Genomic DNA, 25853 nt, shown 5'->3' with positions numbered 1-25853 from the left:
ACCAAACTGATTGATATCATCTTATCTTCTTTATGTTGTAATAAGTTAAATAGGCGGTAGTGTTGATGAATTTAAAACATTTAATCTGTGTTAACGTTGTTGTCCTTCAACAATTTACAGTGACATGATTTTAATGTCAGACCTTAAATACTGCTACACTGCACACATTATTGAAAAGAATGCATTTCTATATTTTGACATATTCAATGTGATAACAGAAGATGTGAGTGTGTATATTTATTTAAACAGTCGATAGCCCAATGACTGTCATGGATGGTTGTTATTTTCTTATACTGGTAGTGTTTAGGGAGTCTTAGCACACAAAAATTAAAGCTCCATAATGTTCATTTGTTGGTGAGAGCTTTGAAAACATGTTACTTTTATGTTTATTATTGAAGTAGTTTAAAGTGGTGATGTTCTGTACTGTTGTAAAAGGTGTAAAAGAGGGAGAGATTTCTGGAAGAGGGTGGACAAGGTCTTGTTGTCACATTACTTGTTATTAGAGGGGCACTGTGAAATTCTGTCTGTATCACACATTTGACCAGAATATTTGATCATTCTGCAGTGGTGTTTTTTAACGGGGCTGAATAATTTTTCATGTTGCTTTTGTATTTGTACTAAAGATCACACAACATTGACATAAAATTGACATTAATAATATTAGCTTTGATTTGAACCAGTATTGTATGAGCTAGCTAACATCTTGTGCTAGCTAGGTCAAACTGTTGGTCAGTTGGAGATGGCTGTGTCACTGTTCCAGGATCTGGAGCATGAGAATGATTTTGCAGCCAGGCATGTAAATGGAGTAATATTTTTTTGGTTCTTTGTCAGCAAAATAATTTGTATTGAACCACATACCAATAGCTGGCCCAAGGAAGTGTGGTATCCATGCTCACACAGATTGTACCCCTGGCAATTCAGGGGTATACATTTGTTCAAACTGACTTTAGTGGCTGGGTAAGTTACAAAGTTACTAAATCAAGACCACCACCCTTAAAATGGAGATCCCAGAAAATGTCCTTACCACGATAACTGAGCATGCATCAAAACTTGAAATTTTGTTCTGACACATACACTGATATACACTGACTTGCTCATTATTGCACAGGTTACATATCTTTTAAAATATATTGGGAACTTCTGGCCTTTTTTAATTATATCAATGATACATCAGTTCAAAATACAGTCACTGAATGGGGAAATGTGTTCTCAGTTGTTTAGTGGCTTTAAAAAAGGTTACATTATTAAAGCACTATAAATTTCCCAATGACCATAATCCACAATAATTATCACTGGGTCAAATTCACAGTTTAAACACAAGGGGCATTAGTTGGAGTTGGTTTCTAAACTTAGTGATTTTTCGATTTGAAAAAAAAAAGTTATACATTTTTAAAAAAATCACAATTGTTTTTACTGAAACCACATTGATAACCTCAAGGACAGCCAACTTCACTATGGAGTTGGCTGTTACAAAGTGCAAGAGTGTCCTTAATGGCTTTTTCCTAAATTAATGATTTTATTTTTGAAAGGGTTACACATTTTGAGCTAGCACCTTACACTTTGATTTAACGAAGGAATGGTTTCTGAAAGATGTTTCAATGATCAGCTATTCATGCTATAGTAGAAAGTGTAACAACCAGCTCCCGTCTACTGTACTTAGTCAGTCATTTACTCTTATTGTCATTTACAGTAAAAGAGGTGTTTCCTTTGGCTGTTTTTCCTATCATGTCTAATAAGCAACAGATATTCACACAGAATCAAAAGTGTCATCTAATAAGTTTTTCTTTTTGTTTGTCAAAACTCCAATATGTTTTGTTTATTACCATAAAAATAGCAAAGCTACAAAAAGGAATGTTGATACATCCTTGTTCTTAATATTAATATTTATCATCAAAATATCAAAATCATACAATCAGTTGTAACACAGTAACACAGTATGTTTCATTGAGCCTTAACAAACCATATTCTATTTGTTAGGATGATTTTGATAAAAGTTGTCATTGTTGTACTTAAATTTGTAAACCTTGTTTCAAACTGCATGATCAAAGACATTCTTTTGTTTCTATTCTCCTCCCCCACATGTAGGATGGTGGAGGAGGCTATAGTGTTTAACTGCAGACATTCTATGTAAGGTTCTGGTTTCCTTATTTAGTGAGGAATGTTTACACCCTCCCTTTACAGGCTCACCTGTGTTTGTATGTGGTGGACTGTTAAAGGGGTTAAGCCATATGCAGGGTGAGGTCAGATGACCCTTTTTATGACCAGGGATGCTGTTAAAACGGTTGTAACCAGGAAGTCATGTACACACACATGCACACACACACACACACACACGTGCCCGCACATCCATACACACACACACACACAGTGCCTGACACACCACTAGGGTTTACAATGGGTGGTGCTTGTGTTCACAGAATAAAAGGCTGCAGGGAAGGCTGGAAACAGGTGAGGAGCGTTCAGCTCCAAGACAAGACCCTGATCCGATCGGCTTGCCTTGCAAGTTAAAATGGATCGCTGTTTGTCTTGCTTTGTTCACGGTGATAAGTCTCTGAACCAGCAGGGCCTGCAAGCGCAGACCTAACACTATTCCTCTTACACTCTGATTAATATATTGTTGTTTAATGATATTCTCTCATTTTAGAAAATCACAAAAACATCCTCAGTTGTAGACATTAGGTGGCAGTATTGAGTATTTTAAATCTCATTCCCTGTGAACAAGCCTTGGTGACGAGATTTTAGTGCTAAATACTAAACTTATGTTAATTAAAACACTGCATGTACATACATGCAGGGTATGTATGCATACTCCACAGTAACTAAGTCCAAAACATTCTTCAAACACAGTAACAAACACTGTGGTGTACTTACAATGATGATGAAAAATAAAGAGAACAAAACACAAAAGGTTACACACATTTGCAAATCTTATAACGTTCAGGTTTTAGTGAAAGCATTGGAAATGTGTTACATATTATTTGTTGAAGTCATAGTTGAAGGTATACTTTTGAGTACTATTGTAAAAGCCTGAGTAGTAAGAAATGTGTTTTGTTATCAACAATAGACTTTATATAGCTTACTGGGGTCACAGAGTTATTTTCACTTTCATTTACAGTAATGGTGGGGCTGATTCATAACTTTAACTTGCCTTTCTTATACTAAAAGCTTGATCCAGACTTTTCTCTTTGCAAAAGAAATTAGAAATTGCTTTATAAAAAAAATTATAGCTGCATTTAAAAAAACAAATCTTGTACAATGTTTTATTTTATGTATTTTATGAAATTAATTTAGGCCATCTTGTATTATGTAGTAGCATTTAACGGTTAAAAAGACTTATTTAGATTCATAATGTTGTCTTTTTATCTTTAAATTACAATACAGGACATGGTGATTAGGGATATGCAGAAGTTAACAAGGAAGTATACAGTTAGGTCAAATGCTGTTACAGATTACCAATTTATATTGTAATAAAAGATGAATAAAACGCATCTGATAGTATTTAGTATTACAGACACAATACTTAAACCTCGGGCATGTCCCAATGCATTATTATTATCTGTAAGGATAGTTGTTAGATGTCCTACCGTGTTTGTTCTTCTTCCTTACATTGTCAGCAGTCAGCTCTGTGTGAGCATTGGTGCTAAAGAATATAGCTTATTAACCGTTCCCATATTTACTTTCATTTTCATTTACAGTAAAAGGTGTGGCTGTTTTTCAAATCATGCAATCGACAGATAAAATTACACAGACTCAAAAGATCTGTCTTGACACTTTTTTCAGTCATACCCCCAAAATATTTTTGGGGTAATATTTTTATCAGATATGACAAAAAAATTAAAATAAATAAATAAAAACAAACCCAGTCAACAAGATTGTAGAGTTAGACTTAAGTTAAAGTTATTTAAACAACACCATATGCATTATTAAAATAATATGCATAGCAAGAAGAAAACGTAGCTTTCTTGTTTGACACATTCAGTGTAGTAACAAAAAGTTTGTAGGGGTCCATGTAAGTTAACAGCGTGCCTAAGTGTCTAAGTGCTGCCTGCTAATAACACAGGAATTGCCAACTCACTCCTTTTCAGATATTCTACACCTTACAACCCACCCAAATACAAGGTGAATCCCACCTGCCAAATTATTTTATGTGGCCCACAGGAAGTTAAAAGCAATAAAATTACCATAATTTGTGTGCAAAACTACGTAATGACAGCATCCGCCTCCCGATGGCAGTATTTCAACAGCAGTGCGTTTTAGAGCGGTTTTCTGTGGAAGCTTGTTTCCACCTCTGAATTTGAGAAAAAAAAAAAGACAAAGGAGAAAATCTTGCCATCCAGAAGCCAAAATTTCAGGTCAGTGTCTCAACGCTTTGATTTTAGTATCTCAAGATGTCAACTTACTAACTCAAACGTCTGAGAAAATAAGTCAAATAACTTTTGAGATACTAACCTGAAATTGGCTCTCTTCCAATCAGGAAAATGTTTTTTTGTTTTTTTGTTTTTTTCCCCCAGTGGCAGAAACAATAGCTTCTATAGTTTTTAGTCAAGTCATTGAGTTTCAAAAAGAAAAAGGAATATCAGCAACACCAAAATGTTGAGGCATTGGAAAAGCAATTTAAGACAAATGCAAATGCTTATTTGTGCTACAGGGAAACATGCTGGTATGTCTTCTTTGCTATGAGCCCATGCTGGTGCTTGGGGAATACAGTTCATGCCAGCACCTTGAAACCTTTAGTTTTACAAGCATAGATCCAAGTATGCTAATCTTAGGCATCACGAAAATAAACAGAAGGCCCAAGAATTAAAATGTAGTTTGCAATCTCAGCAGACTATGATAGCCAGAGCTTTAGTACAAAATGTTGCAGCACTAAAGCAAGTTTTATTGTAGTTGAAGAAATCAGAGCTCCTAAGCATTTTTCTGAAGTACTGCTTATTGAACAAAAACAAACAGGTCATATGTTAGAATGATTTAAATTTTTATTCAGGTAGACTGACAAAACTTACAGACAGCTGGTGTTTAGAATAGAGCTGAATAAAAGTTAAAAAACAACAACAACAACAACCATTTAATCTGAGCATCAGGAGCCCCACATGCAACATACAATAATTAAATAATTATTTCAAATATACTGACAGCACTCCAGTGAGATAAGTTCAAAAACAAAGTTAAATAAAAGTATCCAGTGATAAACCTAACTTCAATCTTAGCCAAACAAATTTGCTCAGGTAAACACTGAAATAAACCAGTTAGGTATCATCTCAGTTAATTATATTCCATGATTAACTTCCACTGAGTGGCGAAAGCCAGTGGTTTTGAAAATGTTATGCTGGGAGTAAGCCTCACCCTACTGGACAGCAGACAGCTGGTGGAGCAAGCTGGCAGACCAGTGGGAATGGAGATCTGTCATTAGTTTCTTATTATTGTTTTCTTTCAGGTTTACCCCTTTTTCCATTGTGTGATCAGTAAACCTTTTTTCTACAAGCCACATGAGTGCACAGCAAAAGTATGGTTACATTAAGAGATTTGACTGGACAATACACTGTCATGAAAATGATATGTAATGAAATGAAACTGAATAAATGGGCTGCCACCAGTGCTTGTACAGCCAGTGCATCACGGTATGCCAGATTACAATTCCAACCCTGTCTTAAAATATCTATCTGTATATCTAGTATATATAGAGTGTAAAAGACAAAAGCTGAAAAGTTAGTGGAAGAAGAAAGAAGAAATACAACAAAAAGTATTTTTTTCGTTCCTGTGTGTTTAAAGTAAACACACACACACACACACACACACACACACACACACACACACACACACACACACACACACACACACACACTAAAGTTGATATAATACAAGGATGGTATTATGCACAAATTAATCATAAAATACCCAGATAATCTAAGGCAATCAACAAAAGCTAAGCTGTTACCTTTTTAAAGACAGGACCACCAAATAAAATATTTCAACAATATATTCACAAGTGCAGTACACATAATAAATTTCAGGCTACACATGCATGCATAAATTGATTTATTGATTTCTTAACACAAAACATTACAACATTTAATGATCAGTTTTATCTCTTAGCAGATACATAGTGAATATTAATGAAGATTGCTCACTTTTTAACAATTCAACTTCTTCAAAGAAAAAAATTAAATAAAAAAGCAATAGAATGTTCACCTATAGCAGTTCATTGTGCGATCAGTAACGAGAAATTTATTGAGAATAAAACAGACTAAATAAAGAATTTATAAATCTTTACCATAAAATATATAATAATTCAAAACTCACAGAATATATTATTAGAGTCTCATACATTCCTAATTTTCTAAATAAGGTTTTATATTGTTAAAATGAAATAAATGAGCAGACAGCTCATGTTGAAGACATGGTGCACTTGAATTTTGCCTGCCTTTCCTGTGTGTCAACTGTTGCTGCTGAGCCTAAATGTTCATTTGTTTTGTTTTTGTTTTTAATTTTTCCAAAACAGGTCAAATAAAATAAAGTACTGAGTCTAACATTAATGCGAATAAACACAAAGGACTTTAAAATGTAAAAATAATATATGAGAACATTTTTAATATTAATAATAGTAATAATAATAAAAAAAACAATACTTCCTCGCTAGTTTATCCCAGCATCATGCAGGTTCATTAACACAATGACCAGGTTTTACCCTTTAATAGGAAAGTAATGTAAAAAAAAAATAAAATAAAAAAATTTGAACATACCAAAAAAAGTAACGTAGTAAATGTTTGTTAAAGTCAATATTTTTGTCGCTACATCCTGAGATTTTCCAGTCAACAGATAAATGAAAAATTAAATGAATACAAAACAAAAATGTAAAATTCTCCATCAGTTTTTAAAATGTGAAATTAAAAATAAAATGCTCCATTAAAATAACTAAACCCTTGCAGTGTATTTCTCCATCAGCCAGCATGGCATTATATACTCCATGTTTTTTGGGGTCATTTATCTCAACAAACACAAAAAAGATATGAATCAAACCTTCAAATATCAAAATATAAAAACTAATAGTGGCTAGTCAAATCTTAACCTTCTCATTAATGCAAAGGAGCTTTAAAAAAATTGTGTAATTCAAAGTTCAGCATAACATGTGGATTTTCATATTGTTCACGTGTTTATGATAGAACAATTCATATTCATTAGAATTAAATGTTTTCCTTTTTTCACTGTAAAATAGATTTTAAAAATTCCAGCAAAATAATATTAATATTATATTAATTTGAATGGATTGATTGGAAGTTTATTGTAACAGTAATATTAGCAATGATAGCAAAAACAAGACCCAAAGCAAAAAAAAAAATTACACATAGTATATCATTGTCAAAGTTGAACATTTTGGGGTAGGTCCCACGTTTTTCTACTAAATAAGACTTATACAATTATATGTTTCACACTGATTAAACTACAACACGTTATCAAGGCATGGTGGAATCCAGTTTAATCTACCTTTCCTGCATATTATTGTTCTCACTAAGCCTAAAGGCTATTCATAATCTGTCATGCATATGTAGCACACAATCATAAATGGAATAGAAATAAAATTAGGTAAAAAATGGATGGAGGTGAACATTCAAAGCACTTTAAAATTTAAGAGAAAGAAATACGTGAGCTAAAATGTAAGAAAAATTAAATGTCATATGCAAAGCTTTTGTTTGTTTATTTGTTTGACCAATTTTTGCTGCTGTTCAATAGAATTTCTCAAAAAATTCAACAAGAAATATAAGAACAATCCGCAAATGTACAATGTAGTTACACAGAATATATAATATATGTAATTTTTATTAGCTAAACTCTCACCCAGTTCATCCCTCCATCATCCACTCCTGTTTTGCTGTTATAGCGTATTTCCATGTCTCTACTATCTGGGACAGCTGCAGATTTTCAGGGAAGTCTTCCTTCATGTAAGGTGGAACGTCTTTATGTCTCATGTACACACTAACAGCCTGCTTCAAACTGTCAAGAAGAAAACAGATGTATTTCAACAGACTGATTTCTCTCTTCCACTTGAAGCAAATGACTTTCCAACTTGAAGAAACAGATCTACATTTTTGGTGTAGACAGAAAGACTGAACAATGGGAAACTTCACTGATTCTGAGCTGCACAAGGCAAATACAAGATGCGTTTTGCATCTCTGAGATCTAGAATAGAGCTCCCAATTTTGACTATACAGCATCATCTGTACTTATTGTGATGTTTAAGATGCAACTTTACCGTCTTCACACAGAATACATCAGGACCAAGGGGTACTGTATTACCAAAGACATTTGATGATATCCAATAAATTTACCTCCAGGATGGATTCCAATCCTCAGTGGCCCGTAGGCAGCCCAGACCCAACAAAAGAACTTCATGGATCTCAATCAGCCACTGGTCCACATTTCCTCTAGAAATATTTTTTTTCAGCTCAGCCTTGTTTTCCTCACTCAGTGGCATCTGGTACTCAGGTGGATATTCTGAAAAGGGGTTCTTTTCAAAGAAAGTTGGACTGGCATATAAATAGAGCTTTTCTGACCACAAAAAACATTTAAAATGCTGTTTGAAAAAGATTTTCCTGCAAAAGCCAAACTTACCCTTTTGAGACGCAGCATGTTTTCAGATCTGAGTGAGGAGAGGAGTTTCCACAGACAAACACAGTGTCCGAGGGTACATTTACCAAAAGCCTACAAAAAATTCAACAGATTTTGCTCTGGTCATTTGGCTATTTCATGCTATTTTTAAGATGATATTGGATGGACACTAAAGCTTGGAGACACAAGTAGAGTGGCTTGAAAAAGTATTCGGCCCCCTTGAACTTTTCCACATTTTGTCACATTACAGCCACAAGCATGAATCAATTTTATTGGAATTCCACGTGAAAGACCAATACAAAGTGGTGTACACGTGAGAAGTGGAACGAAAATCATACATGATTCCAAACATTTTTTACAAATAAGTAACTGAAAAGTGGGGTGTGCGTAATTATTCAGCCCCCTTTGGTCTGAGTGCAGTCAGTTGCCTGTAGACATTGCCTGATGAGTGCTAATGACTTAATAGAGTGCACCTGTGTGTAATCTAATGTCAGTACAAATACAGCTGCTCTGTGACGGCCTCAGAGGTTGTCTAAGAGAATATTGGGAGCAACAACACTATGAAGTCCAAAGAACACACCAGACAGGTCAGGGATAAACTTATTGAAAAATTTAACGCAGGCTTAGGCTACAAAAAGATTTCCCAAGCCTTGAACATCCCACGGAGCACTGTTCAAGCAATCATTCAGAAATGGAAGGAGTATGGCACAACTGTAAACCTACCAAGACAAGGCCGTCCACCTAAATTCACAGGCCGAACAAGGAGAGCGCTGATCAGAAATGCAGCCAAGAGGCCCATGGTGACTCTGGACGAGCTGCAGAGATCTACAGCTCAGCTATCTGTCGATAGGACAACTATTAGTCGTGCACTGCACAAAGTTGGCCTTTATGGAAGAGTGGCAAGAAGAAAGCCATTGTTAACAGAAAACCATAAGAAGTCCTGTTTGCATTTTGCCAAAAGCCATGTGGGGGACACAGCAAACATGTGGAAGAAGGTGCTCTGGTCAGATGAGACCAAAATGGAACTTTTTGGCCAAAATGCAAAACACTATGTGTGGCGGAAAACTAACACTGCACATCACTCTGAACACAATTATTCCCACTGTCAAATATGGTGGTGGCAGCATCATGCTCTGGGGGGGCTTCTCTTCAGCAGGGACAGGGAAGCTGGTCAGAGTTGATGGGAAGATGGATGGAGCCAAATACAGGGCAATCTTGGAAGAAAACCTCTTGGAGTCTGCAAAAGACTTGAGACTGGGGCGGAGGTTCACCTTCCAGCAGGACAAAGACCCTAAACATAAAGCCAGGGCAACAAGGGAATGGTTTAAAACAAAACATACCCATGTGTTAGAATGGCCCAGTCAAAGTCCAGATCTAAATCCAATCGAGAATCTGTGGCAAGATCTGAAAACTGCTGTTCGCAAACGCTGTCCATCTAATCTGACTGAGCTGGAGCTGTTTTCCAAAGAAGAATGGGCAAGAATTTCAGTCTCTAGATGTGCAAAGCTGGTAGAGACAGACCATAAAAGACTGACAGCTGTAATTGCAGCAAAAGGTGGTTCTTCTAAGTATTGACTCAGGGGACTGAATAGTTACGCACACCCCACTTTTCAGTTAATTATTTGTAAAAAATGTTTGGAATCATGTATGATTTTCGTTCCACTTCTCAAGTGTACACCACATTGTATTGGTCCTTCACGTGGAATTCCAATAAAATTGATTCATGTTTGTGGCTGTAATGTGACAAAATGCGGAAAGGTTCAAGGGGGGCGAATACTTTTGCAAGCCACTGTAAGTAAAATAAATTATGTGGAGACGCATGGAAACACAGCAGGACACTGGGCTCTTGCACTCTGGGGCCTCTGGATGTCTGGGGCCTGGATCTCCTCCATGCCTGCTTCATGCCCTGGGGGACGGGGCTATGGCTCTCTACATCCTCTAGCAGACCATTACATGGGGAAACCATTTGAATACAAGCGCGCCGATCCACACTGGTGTGCACATGGGTGTTCACTGTTCGTAGACTTAAATCACACCTTTCTTGGCTGCTACTTCAAAGCACATTGTGCGCTGTCTGTCCTGCATGCTGCACAACAACATTCAGTATTTAGTATTTACTGCTGTTTACACTTAGCTAGATTAATGCGATGGTGTTGTGTATAGTATGTTGCTTTGTTTTGTTTTTTTTGCTTGTTTTCTATTCTTTTTCTCTCAACAGGTGATCCCGGAGATATTTTTTCTTCCCCCCTTTCTCACTGTCCCTCTCCCCTTCTGTTTTTCTTTTCCTTCCTCTTTCTTTCTCCCTTTCCTATCCCTCACTCATGTCTGTCCCGTCTGTAACAACTGAAAATAAAATAAATAATAAAAACAAAGGTCGATCAAATGGACCAATACGGCAATGCCATGATGATCCATTTGGCAAAATAAATCCATTGGGTATCCTTGTTGGTCTTCAGACAACAATTCTGATGGCTAAAGAACCAAATGGGACAGGCGAAAAAAAAAAAGAAAAAAAAAAAAGGAAACACAGCAGGAACAATATACCGAGACAGGGCTTGCAAAACTGAAAAGAATGCACAAGGGACAAGGTCTATCAAAATCAGACTTTTTATTTTTATGTAAGTGTTTGTCTTATAGTATGTCTCACACAAAGTACTGCAGCAATTTCCTAATGTTGTAAATCCACTCAACATTTAGCAATAAAACCCTTTTGGATTCTGATTCTGACACAGGAGGGCATGGGCAATATGGGGGAATATGATGACATGAGAGATGAGAGAACTCAAGCAACCGAACAACTGGATGACCAAACTAACACCAGAAAATACAAATACTAAGCGGAATTACAACTATAATAAGAACCAAAACCTGGAACACAATCTTAACCTCAGAATGTTAAATAAACCAGAATCAAAATTCCAAACACATTAACACTGGGTCACAGACCCAGGACCATGACATCTTCAGAGTTATGAAATACCTGTTCATGTTCCGTTTTTGAGAGCCTCCAAGTTTTGTTACTTATGTTTCTAGTTCTTGATTCTTGCATTCATGCTTCTTCACTTTAATTGCTATGTGTGTGTGTGTACTGTATGTCGTCAGTCTGGTCTTCATGTCTTTCCTTGTTGTCTCTGTCTACGTCATATCTCCTATTCTTTGTCTAGTGTTCATGTCTGTGTTCTGATTTTTGCCACTTCCTGTTTTATTTTGTTAGTCTCCATCTCATCTGTGTTACATTCAGTTTTGCTTCCTCTGTCACGTCAAGCGTAATCTGTTCCTTCTGTGTTCCCGAGCTGTTTCCACTACCCTTATCACCCTCCTGTGTCTCAGTCTCACTGTCCATTGTTGTAATTGTCTTCTCTTTACCGTCAAAACTGAGGCTTGCTTATTAAGACCACTATTAAGCTGTACTTGAAATGGCCCTTGAGACACCTATAATGCAATCTGTTAGCTTTTAGAAACTTGTCTTCAGATTCTGTTGTGGCTTTAGAACTGCCAGACCTCTTCCTGGCTGAACTTTTCCCAGTGTCTGAGTGTCTTAATTGTGAAGGAGACTGTGCTCACTTACACCTTGACTTTCTTTTCAGTTTCTCTCTAGGAAGGATCTACACTTTATGTTGTGATGGTCTGTCTCTCAGCCATTGTTAATTGCCTTTTTCACACCATTTTTATAGCAACACACTACAATACTATTCAAATATTGCTCACAGATAGGGCTGGTTATTGATTTCAATTTCTATAACTGATTTGATTCAGATTGACAAGGTCCCGATTCGATTCAATTTGATTCAATTTTGACTCAGAGTCAGAAATACTAGAATTCTGGTATGTCTTTTTATAGCAGATAACCCACCTTTAAAATATTCTGCAGTAGATCAAAAACTGAAGAAAATCATGAAACAACATATGAACATTACCCGATGCTGCTGGAGTGAAGCGGAGCAACGTCACAGAGGTTTTATTAGAGACACAGCTGTTTTGCAATTTGGTGTCATTAAAAAGTGTAAAAAAAATCAGACTTTCATGTCGGCAGTCATTTTTGAAAAAAAAAAAAACGACAACAAAAAACAGCAGCTGACAGCACCGAACACAATGGTAGACTCATAATAATAAGCAAGTAAATAATGCACAAAACAGTTTTAAATGGGAAACTGTTCTTGAAGTACACTGAGAAAGAGCTGTGGAGGAAGTGTGATTTTCATCGTGGTGGAAGCAAAATAGCCAAAGTAAGATAGGGATTAATGGCGATGTTTATCAAATGTGAAGCAAAGTTTTGATCTTCTTTTGCTGCTGGTTTAGTTAATTTTGGTCGGGAGTGATGAAATGTGCAGCTTCAGAATCTGTGAGATTTCAGCCATGACAGCATGTCAATGTACGTGTGCATGGTGTTGGGATTTAAATATATAGTCTTAGTGCTTATTTGCTGATTATATTGTTTCATGTATTTTAATAAGAGAGGGCCAGCTCTGAAGATCTGAGCCAAAAGTACTGACAGGAAACTGCATGCTTTTGCAGAGCACCAGAGGTGCAGGCAGAAAATGAAACTAAGCAGTGTTTTGATCAAAACCTAGTGTGTGTGACGTGCTGCGGAAATATATAAATAACCATGCTGTCTGTTGCTGCTTTCAGACCTGAGCTTGTGTCTTTGTGTGCTCAGTCTCCTTTTCCGGAAATGTAAAATAAAGATCATTTTTTGAGTTTTGACTCTCTGAGCCCAGTCTTTTTCAGCCGCTAAAAGAATGCAAAGAACCAAATTTATTTAATGGTGAATGGGGTTGATCCCCGCTTTGTGTTTACATCTTTTGCAGAATCCATGTACCTGCTCTCATTTGCTGTTTTAGCTGTTTGATGGTTGTTGAAACAGTTTCATGAGCTTTAATCTGAGATTCTGCATTTCTGGCAAAATACATTTATATCTAAAACCCGATTCAGGATTTAATGAATCAATATTGCATTATTCAAACTAAAATGGATTCAAATTGGAGAAATCAATTTTTTAAAACCCACCCCTACTCACAAGGGCGTGATACCGCATTGCGTTCCAAAACAAATTTCGCACCCATTCCTGCAGATAGATCCCCCACACTCCCACATTTGATTATTGCACATAAAGGTTCAAAAGGATAGGTATAGGTGTACATGCACAGACCTTCAGTATGTGATGATCAATGTTTTGGTCCATCTTTAGTACGTCCTGAAGGTAAGTGACTAATTTCATAGTGGGATCACCACTGGTTAAAGACAGGAAACCTAGAAGAAGCTCCACAATCTTGAGTGCCGCGCACACCTCGCTGTATGAGTCGAGCTCTCTGGACACAGTGTTCTGTGCCAGAGAGGACAGAGGAATCTGGTAGAAAAACAAAATGTTAGCGAAACTAAAAGCTTCAATTTAAATTTTCCCTTTATTACTGTATGAATGCAAATGTAAATAAATGTCAAATATAATGCTTCAGCAGAACATTTTAGTCTAATAACAAAAAGTCCATTCATCAAGAAAATCTTCCAAATGTGTATTAGTGCTTTATTTTAAACTGAATATTGGTCATTTTTAAACTTGTCACAAATTTTCTGAAGAATCCTGGACTCGTTTTCTGCCCCTGGAAATATCGTGTCTCATTTTGGGTTTGTAAATAGATAGCTGTAATTGTGTAGTTATATATATTATATCAAAGTTTATCAATATTTAATTGTGTTGTCTTCTGCAAAAGGAAACTAAACAGGACTTGTTACTTTACCTGTGGCACTTTTCCACAAACAGTTTTGAAAATGGTGTCATAGTCTCTCTCCTGTGTGTTGACCAGCACGGGAATTCCCTTAATAAAAACACATGAAACACAACAGAGAAATAACTTCTTGGTTTGCTTAGCATAGCTACAATGTGCTACAAGGGATTTTGCATGCCCACATCTACATGTTATAGCAGTGTACTGTCAAGAATATGTGGAACAAAGAATAACTGACCTACTATTGATTATGTTTGTCTGATCACTTTTTCTATTATGACAGAGGTTATAAAAGAGTGTTTGTCATATGCCCTTTTTAAAACAAATCTCTTTGGGGTGATGTCTAATTATATTCAGTTTTTAAAAACCATTTTCCTAATTGGGTTTTCATTTACTCAAACCTATTATAATATTGTCAGAATTAAAAAAGTCTTCTTTCAACGACTCATTGGCTTTACTATAATTAGACCAATGGTATTTGTTTCTGTAACAACTTCAAAAGGTCTATTCTGAGCTTAAAAATTCCTAAAGGTGGTGTGCAATCAGGACAGCATATATATCTATATACAGCTGTTTCAGTTTAAGCATTGTTTTCAATAAATTGAATGCTCAAAATAATGTTTTGCCTTATTATTATTATAGTGCAAATTTGCAAAGAAGCAGCATATGCATCAAAATAAACAATTTCCAGCAGTGCAATTTGAGTCCTAAGCATCCCAGAAACGACAAAGAAAGTCATAAAGTCAAAGATAACCTTTAAAAACACCAGTATAGGCTCATGAGGCCCAGATGGTAAAAAAAAACTACATTTCTGCAAAAATGACATCACTTCCTGTTTCGGGCAGGTCATGGCGGACATGCGAAAGTTGACGCTGACGTCTATTCCAACATAGGAAGTGTTACAAACAGCTGATCGGATCGGCAAAGCGTGTTTCTGGAATATTATGTTTTTGGTGCTGCAAGCGCTTTTTATGCAGTTTTTGCAAAGCTATATGTGGAAGGAAACAGTGACCTAGGACAAGCTGATGGCATAAGATGTTAGTACAACTCCTCCGGTTTCATATGCAAAAAAAAATTATTGCGCTAGCTTAAGTGGTTGCAGATCCACCGGGATTTAAAAATAGTTATGCAAAACAGAGCGTGCCCGCTCCGATCGGTTTTAAAGGGTTAAGATCCAACCATGCAAGATATGATTTTTTGCCATTTTTCAAGTGGTCTTAAACTTTTGATCGGGACTGTATTAGTTAGTATTTCATTTAGGTTTGGGAGATATTTTAACCAAACCAAGCTGTGTGGACTCACTGCGCGGGTAATGAGAGGTTTTCCCTGCAGAAAGTGGGTGAGGATCTGCTGTTGGATCCTGGGCAGGTCATACTCAGATATTGTCTCGTGGCCACGTTCCAAGCTGTACTGGCAGTTAGACAAAACCAGAGGAAACAGGTCCTTCTCCACATCATAGCAGATCACATGGTGCTCCATTAGCTCTGACAGACTCACTGTGTAGTCACTGCAGACATCACAATGTAGATATGAACTTTAACCTTTCAACATTTCTTTGTCCAAATAAATTTTTCAGTGAAAAAAAAACAAACAAGCTCAACCCAACCTGAATTATAATACAGAGGAGGAGGGTGCAAGAGGAAGGTGCCCGAGGGCGATCGTCTGGTGGCCGGACTACGTCCATGGGGCCCGGCCGAAAAAGGGATATGGGCCCATCCTCCTGCAGGCCCACCCCCTTTAGGAGGCACTGTAGGGTCGGGTGTATTGTGTGCCAGGCGTCAGCCAGGAGCAGAGGCCCTGGCAGACTTATTCCCGGCTATCAAGACTGGCAATTGGGACAAGGAATGTCACCTTTCTGGTGGGGAAGGAGGCTGAGTTAGTGCGTAAGGTCGAGAGGTACTGGCTACATATAGTTGGGCTCACCTCAACGCACAGCTTGGGCTCCGGAACCAGTGTCCTGGAGAGGGGCTGGACTCTGTCTCAGTCTGGAGTTTCCCCGGTGGGTATTTTAGTATCCCTTCAGATTGCTGCCTGTACGTTGGGGTTTCTCCCAGTGGACAAGAGGGTCTGTTCCCTGCACCTTCGGGTCGGGCGCAGGGAACAAACCCTCGCCACTCAATGCATACTGTAAGTGCAGACTGTCGTCTGCGCTTATGCATCGAGTGGCGGTTCAGAATACCCAGCCTTCTTGGAGTCCCTGGGTGGGGTGCTGTAGGGTGCTCCGCCTGGGGACTCTGTTGTCCTACTGGGAGACTTCAATGCTCACGTGGGCAACGACAGTCCTCACCAGACCTAAGGTAATACGTTCTGGACACTGAGGTAAAGAAAGGGGCTGAGTTGTCAACTGATCACCAGGTGGTGAGTTGGATCAGGCGGCAGGGGAGGACGCTGGACAGACCTGGTGCGCCTAAACGTATAGTAAGGGTGCGTTTTGAATGGCTGGCAGAGGCCCCAGTCTGCGAGATCTTCAATGCACACCTTGGTTAACCTGCATTCCAGTCTGCACCTGAGTCCTCTCCCTACCAGTGACAAATGTAGGTGGAGCGCTGCTGACTTTGACTGAGAACATTGTCGGGCGATGGAGAAGATGGAAGGAATACTTCGAGGACCTTAATCCCACTGGCAAGTCTTCCGTGGGGGAAATAGAGTCTGGGGATGAGGGGGATGACCCACCAATCTCCGGGGCCAAGGTCACTGAGGCAGGTCCGCTCTGAGTTCCTGAAGGCTTTGGATTTTATAGGGCTGTCCTGGTTGACATGCCTCTACAATGTTGTGTGGAGATCAGGGGCAGTACCTCTGGATTGGTAGACTAGAGTGGTGGTTCCCATCTTTAAAAAAGGGGAAAGGGTGGAGTGCCCACTCCCAAGTGGAGTAGTTTAAGAATCTCGTGGTCTTGTTCACTAGTGAACAAGAAGGAAGCAGGAGAACGATAGACAAATCGGTGTTGCGGCTGCAGTAATGCAGACACTTTACTGGTCTGTCATGGTGAAGAGAGAGCCGAGTGTCAAAACAAAGAAGACCCAGGACACGCTCGAGAGTTTATATCTCTCGGCTGGCCTGAAGGTTTTCCCCCCGGACAAGCTGGAGGAGGTGGCTGAGGAGAGGGAAGTCTGGGCTTCTCTGCTTAGGCTGGTGACCCTGCGATCCGGCGCCAGATAAGTGGAAGAAGATGGATGGATAAATAGCAATAACTCAAGAATTGGACATTGGCTATAGATTTCTCTGTATCTTTGTTGAGCTGCAGTGAAAAGATAGACTTGTAACAACAAAAGAATTTAATACTTAAACCCCTCAGAGACACTTCAGACAGAAGTGAGGACTGGTACAGATGGATTAAAAAAAACCATAACCTTAATTTACCTGTTGTCCTCTCCTGTGTGGTGGTCCACTGCATTCATCAACTCATTGTGGAGAGTCACCAGATAACTGAGAAGCCCTGTGGCACACAGGCCTGGACCCTGCCGACGGGGCAGGAGGTACTGCAAGTCACTGTCCAAGTCCAAATCCCTGCTGCAAAATTCCTCTGGAATTTTTATTTCATCTATAGTTTTTAGTGGACAGATAAATAATTCCTTAATTCAAATACAAAAACCTCTCTGAATCCATTTATTATGTAACTGGTCCATTTAATCACCCAAAAGAAAAAACTTTTTTTGTGATATATTCACAAAACCGTGAGCATGTTCTCAAAAGATGTGAAACTACTGAAGATTTGCACTGTTCCTGTTTTAAATAAATTAAGCTGAAGTTAAAGCCAGCTTAATTTAAATGTAGTTAAATGTAGAAAATTTAATTTACTTACTGCTGGTTACAGAAACTCTTAGCTGATTCCATGTTTCCAGGAAGGTCTCAATATGTTGTTGATACCATTGCCTCATTTCTGAAAAAGTAATAAAAAAAAGTTTATTTTTGTATGACATTGTATGAAACAATTCATTTCAGTTCAGTTTTATTCATATAATGTAGGGTGACCAACCGTCCTCTTTTCCCCGGACATTTCCACTTTTCATGTTCTGTCTGGGGCGTCCGTTTCGAGATGGATAAAAATGTCTGGGTTTTCCTATAGGCCTACAGAGGACCCATATGTGCAACGTCATCCCTGAGCTGCTGTGTTGTAAGTGGTTCTTCCGCGCTCACAGACCGGACAGAGCGCGAAGCGGCGCACTGAAAAGATGCCAAAGCGCAAGTGCATCTTTTCAGACAAACTGCAAAAGAAATTTCCCTCGTACCATCCTGGTCGGAATAAATGGGAGGCGTAGTGCACTGTGTGCAGAGCTGGCACATAACGTTTGTGTGTCTAACAAAGGTGCTGGAGATCTTGTTGCTTACATGGACAGAGAAAAACATAAAAAGGCTGTGCGAGGCGAAACTTCATCTAGTATGTTGACTGAGTCCTTTGTTATACCTGGGAAAAATGAGGATGCTGTTGTTCTGCAGCAGAAGGTGCACTGACATTTCATACTATGAAGCATCACAGTAGCTACAGATCCATGGATTGCACTAGTGTGTTGCTATAAAAAAAAAAAACAACAAAAAAAACCCCCGATTCCAGAGTTTAACAAAGCTAAAGGTTCAGCAGTGCCCGCACCAACACTGAAGCTATTGTCAATGGTGTGATAGAGCTACATTCAGTGGAAGTCACTCTTGAAGTTCTTAGTGAAATCCAGTACTATGGCATTTCTCAGACTTAAGTAACCATGGGACAGGGAAAATATTACCAATCCTACTTTGACTGGAAGAATGGTGGCGTGCAAACAAAATTAACTGGGGTTAGAAACACCAAATGAGACAACAGAAACCATTGCACAATACCTCACTGGTACCTCACTATAATTTTTCTTATATTATTGTCTGTGAAGGTTCTCAGTCATCCAGGTCATCGTAGTCTAAGGAGCTTGGAAAGAAAAGCGTCTGGACTTCTTTCAACAGTATTATTCCTTAAACAGTATTATTAAAATTCTTCATGACTGGGCCAAATGTCCTCTTTTTTGGAAATCAAAATATGGTCACCCTAATATAATGTCAAATCACATACTGACTTTGATGTACTTTGACAGATTTTCACATTAATACAAATAAGTAGATTAACCATTTAACTATTCACATTTTGAGAAAAACCAGGTTTATATGGAACGCCAGGACTGCCATAATGAATTAATTAAATACACCATTAAATAATTAATTAAATGTGGCAATAATTAATTAAAATGGGAAATAATTAATTAAGTAAATAGTTATGACACATGTAATTAATTAATTATTGACACATTTAATTAATTATATATGTATTTCACATTTTAATTAATTATTGACACATTTAATTAATTAATTATTGACACATTTAATTAATTAATTATTGACACATTTAATTAATTATTTATGTATTTCACATTTTAATTAATTATTGACACATTTAATTAATTAATTATTGACACATTTAATTAATTATTTAATGATATATTTATTTATTTCATTTTGGCAGTCCTGGCGCCTGGCTCTCACCATGAAATAATTTTATCTGTCAACCTCACCCATCAAACTCAGGGGGCGGGGTTAACGCTGATCGACTCAAAACCATTGCTTTGGCCTGGTGGCCATTGTTTTTAGCACACAACAACCAGCATGTGGAAACTAACAGAACTGAACTTTGAAAAACCCTGTTTGTGTGTGTCACCAAATACAGTTTTAATATTTTTTTTAGCCGAGAATGTAGTGGTTTAATCTTCATGTGTCTGGTCGGTTTGTCAAGATAGAGCCTCTTTGCAAAAGTGCTTCGATGATTTCGGAGATGTCTGCCCAATCTCACGGCAAAGCGTGGATAGACCCGCTCGCCTCCCAAGCAATCGAGCTGTTATTACCGCCGACAAAGCGCAGGCCCCGGTACACAGCTGTAATAACCCCCGCTGACACGGACTTATTTTACTGAGGTTATATTTATCGGGGTTTTATTTCCTGATGTTCTTATGTGTCCTACGTGTTTCACTCGCCAATTCTGAATTATAACTAACATTAAAAACATGTTTAAGGAGGAGAGAGAGCAAATAAATTCGATTAACAGCTGATCTTTGGGTTTTTGTTCAGTTATCAGCGTGACCTGTGTATAAACGCATAAAAGAGATAACGTTGGTGTTTCCTCATGTAGTAACTGCTGGCTTTACAAAGGTTGTTCGACACTATGACACACATACAGACTTCATGATGTTCGGCTAATATTTTTATTGTGAATATTAATCATGAGGGTAAACGGACCTGTACACCACGGAGCAAGATCAGCATATCCACGATATCTTCAGCTCTCTGAGTTAACCCAGAGTTTCCCAGCTGACTAATCTAACTGTCATCTACGAATAATTCACTGGTCATATCAATATGATTTTACAGAAAAGCATCCTTAATACTGCCAACTATTCCAGAGACGTGAAAATCTACAGCATAAAGAACACAAAAATATAGCAGTCTAACGCAACACTGTAACAGAGATGAACCGTCAGTTTGTCACAGATCAAAGTGGAATGAAAGCGATTGGTTGAACAGGTGTTCGTGATCTGTGTTTTCTGCATTTTCATCAGCGTAAGAGACTCAGCAGTTATAACAGTTATACATTTAATAAATTACCAAATGAACGCAAGAAACGAGCAAACCTGTTCCGACAATTTGAGTTTGTGTTCCCTCAGCTGCAGACTCGCTGCTGTTTAAATGTTTGAGAGGAAGATTAGATATAAAGCAAACGTCAAACATAGACTCAGTCTGCGTTCACATTTGATATGAGGCCAGGACGGATAATGGCTGTGTCCTGTTTTAAGATCATACATGTAAAATTGTTGTCTGACCTCCGTCGATCCAGCCGCTCAGAGTTAACTGAAGTTAACTTGGATAAATTATAGTTAAGGAGTATCACAGATAACACCCACGTGAGCTGTGTGACTGTTCACCACTACACTGAAATCAGTAGGCTATTACTGAAATACACGTGCTATTTCATAAACTATGATATAAATAGGGAGGTCCTACTAACATGTTTAGTTTTAAAGGACACCTTCCTGCCTTTAGTCTCATTCATGAGCAGTATTAGTTTTCTTCTAACATCCAGAAGTCTGCACGATGTGTTTCATAGTTTGTAACAAACCTTTGACAGTTAAACATAACATGACCGAAAAAGCAAAAAAATAAATAAATGAATAAAAAGAGAGAGAGAAAAAAAATCACATAAATTATATGTTAACCTCGTTTATTTTTAGTTAAGTAAACTCTAAAAATTCTAACAGACAGCTGGTGCTTAGAATACAGCTGAATAACTATTAAAAAACAGATGATATAATATTTCTGTCCAGGTTGCAGTCTGCATTATGAACATGTAGTTGGAAACTCCTACTCCTCTCCTCCTCTCCTCCTCTCGGTGGAAATGCGCCTTCTCTTTCCTCTTTGTATAAAAACATTTTAAAAGTCAGTTTAATCTCAAAATTCACTGTTAAATCCAAAACACACCAGATAAATAGTTCAGTCCAACACATGTGCCAGTGAACCATTAAACGTCTGTAAAACTGTGCAGTTCTGAAACGTAACTTTAACCTCAGCCAAACCGATTTGCTCAGTTGTAAATAAAACAGCGAAGTAAACGTGACCCGACAGACAAAACGTGAGTGAATTAAGTCCAGCGTTTAACCACTGAGAGCTAAAACTCAGGTGAGGTTTCAAAGCTATGTGCCGGTGACATCAGCTGCTGATGAAGTGGGTTCGCCTATGCGTTATATTGTGCACCGGCTGCCCAGTTAAACTGTGACTATCACCAGGTAACGTGGGCGTGTTTCTTGAATTAGCAGCAGGTGTTAAACAGGTGACAGGTGAGGAGGAGGATGCATGCAGGTAAACTGAGGGTCTGTTGAGCTGATCGCTGGTTTCATGAGAAAAATGTCAGCTCGGTCTTTATGTTACAGAAGCACAGAGACACAAGACCAGGCGGAAAGAGACGATCGTTCGGTGAAAATGAGAATCTGCTAATGCAACATGTGGAACACGGAGAGTGGAATATGTAAACAAACCGGTTAACGTAACCCCCTCGGTGCACTCTGCATGCTGACTGTTAGCAGAGCAAGTGACATCTCTGAAAACATCTGAGCACTTTTGCAAACATGTTCTATGTTGACAACCTGACCAGACATGTGAAGATTACAGCACGACATTCGCGGCTAAAACACTGTTAAAAGTGTAGTTGGTGACAGAAAAACGGGGTATTTTAAAACTACACCACCAACATTGCTGCCTGTGATTTGAAATGCATTCTGGGATACCTGGCTGCCCCAAGTCTACACAAGCAATCGATTATATAGGATCGACCTGTTTTGACTTACTTTGCACGGCAACCAATCAAATGTTAGAGAAGCTGCATGGGCAGCGTTAACCCCGCCCCCTGCGTTTGATGGGTGAGGTTGACAGATAAAATTATTTCATGGTGAGAGCCAGGCGCCAGGACTGCCAAAATGAAATAAATAAATATATCATTAAATAATTAATTAAATGTGTCAATAATTAATTAAAATGTGAAATACATAATTAATTAATTAAATGTGTCAATAATTAATTAATTACATGTGTCATAACTATTTATTTAATTAATTAATTCCAATTTTAATTAATTCATTATGGCAGTCCTGGCGTTCCATAGGTTTAGGTCTACATAATCTTTATACCTGTTTGCTGATCTATGAATTCTCTGATGGAGCCCACGATCTCTTCAGTTGCATTCTGGTACTTTCTCACCAAACGTTTCTGCAGGATTAGGATTTCAGGGAGGAATTTGATATGTCGAAACTCTCTCTCCTGCAAAAAGAAAACACAACGAAATTGCCCCATAAAATAAATAATAGACAACAGGAGCATATACAACAAGAGGAATATATACTAAACAGGAGGAAGGCACACAATAGAAATAGAAAATAATTTTGTGAAAGCATTACATCTGTGTGACACACACCTTCTGCAGGAACCTCCAGAGCAGGGGGAGCTCCTCCTTTTGATCATTAGTCTCCATAATGTGTATGAGGCTGAGCAGCGACAGCCTCTCCCTGCAGCTCCACACTGCTGAGCTGTCGACCTCAGAGCCCTGTTGCAGTGAGGCGAGGAAGTTACAGTCATCACCGTGGATCGTCCTTATGATGAAGTTGGAAGATACACGGGAGTCATTTCGAATGGTTCTCTTTGCCTCTTGTAGGAGTTGGTCAAGGTCCTGGACACAAAATATTGGCAAAGGCAATTATAGACAAATAAGACTGAAAAAAATATCAGTTATAAAATGAAAAAAGTCAAAATATGTAAACGGTGATTTTAAAGAATTACCTTCAACTTTGGTGTCATAATATCTGTAGCCACAGTAGTCTCCCAGGTGTTTCTGGATTCTTTGGATGTAAGGTAAGGGTCAATAGTAGCTAAAAAAAAAAGTTTACATAGCCCTTGGTTAAACAGTCAAATACCAGTTTCCATATTTGTTGACATTTAACCGTCCCAAACAATTCCTGTCTAAGGAGGTCTGCTTTATTCAAATTATTATTAAGTTTCTTTTCACAGTCTTGTATGTCCTTTGACAAATGGCTTCCTTACAGTTACTGGCATGTGGTAGTTCTTGAAGTGATCTGAGCACCAAGTGAACAGATGTTACAGTGTCGTCAGCTCCTTTTCCCAGTGCCTGTGACAGCTGTTCAAGATCCTTTATTATGTGCAGCCTGAGAAACAAACTGACATCCTCCACAGGTGGCTGGATTATCTGTTGGACAACCTGAAAAATAGTGGATGACAGCATCATGCTACATGCAAGACAGCAACATCGTTCACTGAGTTTAACTATTTTGCAGAATATTAATCACTGAGCTATTATGGTAGTTTCATCAATTCACCAAAAGCTGCTTAAATATCACAGCTACTGTACAAAATAGCTTTAGATACTTTATTTATGATGGTTAAGAGCCCTAAATTAGAGCTCACCTGGGGTTTCTCTGAGGCTCCCAGCATCATGGCCAGATGTGTAACAAGCCGGACCAGAGTAAAGGGAGTCAGAGACATGTTTTTGGTGTTCAGGGCATCGGGATTGTTTCTCCGTTGAGGGTCTCCCAGAATATGGCCAGGACATGTTTGATCCCTAAACCAACAGAATTGGGTCAGATAGTTAGGAGAACAGAGGAAATTATTTCCTAGAGTTGGAGAGTAGGACTCAACACAAGTGGTGTGCAATTCTCCAATACTTTGTATCAATCCAATACCAAATAAATACAGTATTGCTATTGATATTGAGTTTGACACTGATTTTCAACTTATAAAGTCAGCCTGTGTAGACAAGAGTGGTGTTTCATGATGTATGCATGGCATCTGATAAACCATTAGCATAATTAAATGTTTTTTAACAGATATACCATCCATACCATATCATAAGGTTTGCTTATAGCTGAGTTTTTAGAATGATACCAAAAAAAGCAAATCTCTATACACATTTCTTCCTTAAAAAACAAACAAACAAACAAACATATAAAACCATAATTGATAGTTTTGAATGGTTCTCTCCTATATGATAGTGCACCAAAAAAGTCATATCATAGAAATTTAATAGCCAGGCCATTAAAGCAATCTAATGTCTAATAACAAGCATTATTTTGTTTAAAAATTAATAACACTCACTCATGTAACTGAACTTGTGTGACTTCAGGCAAGGCTCTATGATGTTCACCTCTGACTTCTTCTCCACACTCCAGACATTGGCCTCTCTTCGCTGGCTGGCCACACTGCAGTGTATAATGACACACATAGTATAATGTTACAACCTCATATTTGTGATCAATGTGGAAAATTAGTTAACTGCGAAAGAATAAAAATATCTTACCATATCAACACAGCATGGGTGATTATTTGGACAGACTGCAGAACAAAAAAAACAACAACTGAGTTATTAACATATAATATACACTGCAGTTAATTTGAGTGCAGGTTTATTTGAAGTGTTTCTAGACACAGGTCTTGCCATTTGTTAATCATCTTGGTAATGCATCTAGCCACTTTCTGGTGAGTTTTGAAGCATTATCTACATTTTTAGTGGTCACATGAACATAAAACCTCCATGTATAGAATAACCAATCAAATATAACACCTTATTTATTTTAAAAAAAAAAGGAAAATAAGTAGAAAATTGTTTTTTAAAAAAACTTTTGCAAGAAAATATAATTGAATAATGTAATTGTTTTACTTGCTTATACAAAAGGATTAATACTTACCAAACCAGGTGAGCTGCCGACGATTATGCATGGCTACCTGGGCTACAGCCAGCATGTCATCAGGCATTGTGGGTATAAAAGCCCTCTGTAGGTTAAATGGAATATCAATTGTTTGTTTAAGCTATCCATCACAGAAAGTAAGCAGTACAGATTTAGAGAATTTTGTCTAACTCTCAAGGTCGATAGTTTTGGTCACGGGGTAAATTTTTTTCTTCTTGGATTCATGTTGGAGTCTCATATATCTTCCTATGTTATTCTAGTGTTTGGTTTGTTG

The 25853-nt window shown here is 37.9% G+C and overlaps 2 protein-coding genes across 5 annotated transcripts in view; both read right to left on the bottom strand.

Annotated features, from left to right (window-relative positions):
- LOC146502561 (E3 ubiquitin-protein ligase rnf213-alpha-like) overlaps positions 1-3680 on the bottom strand; it is a 71789-nt gene extending 68109 nt beyond the window's left edge. For both annotated transcript variants that reach the window (XM_085132699.1, XM_085132700.1), the window contains exon 1: positions 3585-3680. The gene's annotated coding sequence lies outside the window, so the exon portion shown is untranslated. The remainder of the gene's footprint in view (positions 1-3584) is intronic.
- Positions 3681-5791: 2111 nt separating this feature from the next.
- LOC146502556 (E3 ubiquitin-protein ligase rnf213-alpha-like) overlaps positions 5792-25853 on the bottom strand; it is a 118169-nt gene continuing 98107 nt past the window's right edge. For 2 of the 3 annotated variants that reach the window (XM_085132746.1, XM_085132744.1), the window contains 16 exons: positions 25580-25664; positions 25192-25226; positions 24990-25093; positions 24303-24456; positions 23922-24096; positions 23661-23749; positions 23299-23550; positions 23015-23144; positions 18130-18207; positions 17688-17868; positions 15630-15834; positions 14340-14417; positions 13754-13951; positions 8608-8697; positions 8325-8503; positions 5792-7989 (listed from right to left, as the gene is read on the bottom strand). In XM_085132746.1, the coding sequence (XP_084988872.1) occupies positions 7839-7989; positions 8325-8503; positions 8608-8697; positions 13754-13951; positions 14340-14417; positions 15630-15834; positions 17688-17868; positions 18130-18207; positions 23015-23144; positions 23299-23550; positions 23661-23749; positions 23922-24096; positions 24303-24456; positions 24990-25093; positions 25192-25226; positions 25580-25664 (2184 nt within the window). In that variant the 3' untranslated portion in view covers positions 5792-7838. The remainder of the gene's footprint in view (positions 7990-8324; positions 8504-8607; positions 8698-13753; positions 13952-14339; positions 14418-15629; positions 15835-17687; positions 17869-18129; positions 18208-23014; positions 23145-23298; positions 23551-23660; positions 23750-23921; positions 24097-24302; positions 24457-24989; positions 25094-25191; positions 25227-25579; positions 25665-25853) is intronic. The other variant, XM_085132745.1, reaches the window with a different exon arrangement.

The sequence above is a fragment of the Neolamprologus multifasciatus genome, chromosome 15 (genome assembly GCF_963576455.1).
Source record: "Neolamprologus multifasciatus chromosome 15, fNeoMul1.2, whole genome shotgun sequence".
Taxonomy (NCBI): domain Eukaryota; kingdom Metazoa; phylum Chordata; class Actinopteri; order Cichliformes; family Cichlidae; genus Neolamprologus; species Neolamprologus multifasciatus.
Note: the sequence above shows the minus strand (reverse complement) of the source record. Positions and strands in the feature narration are given on the sequence as shown.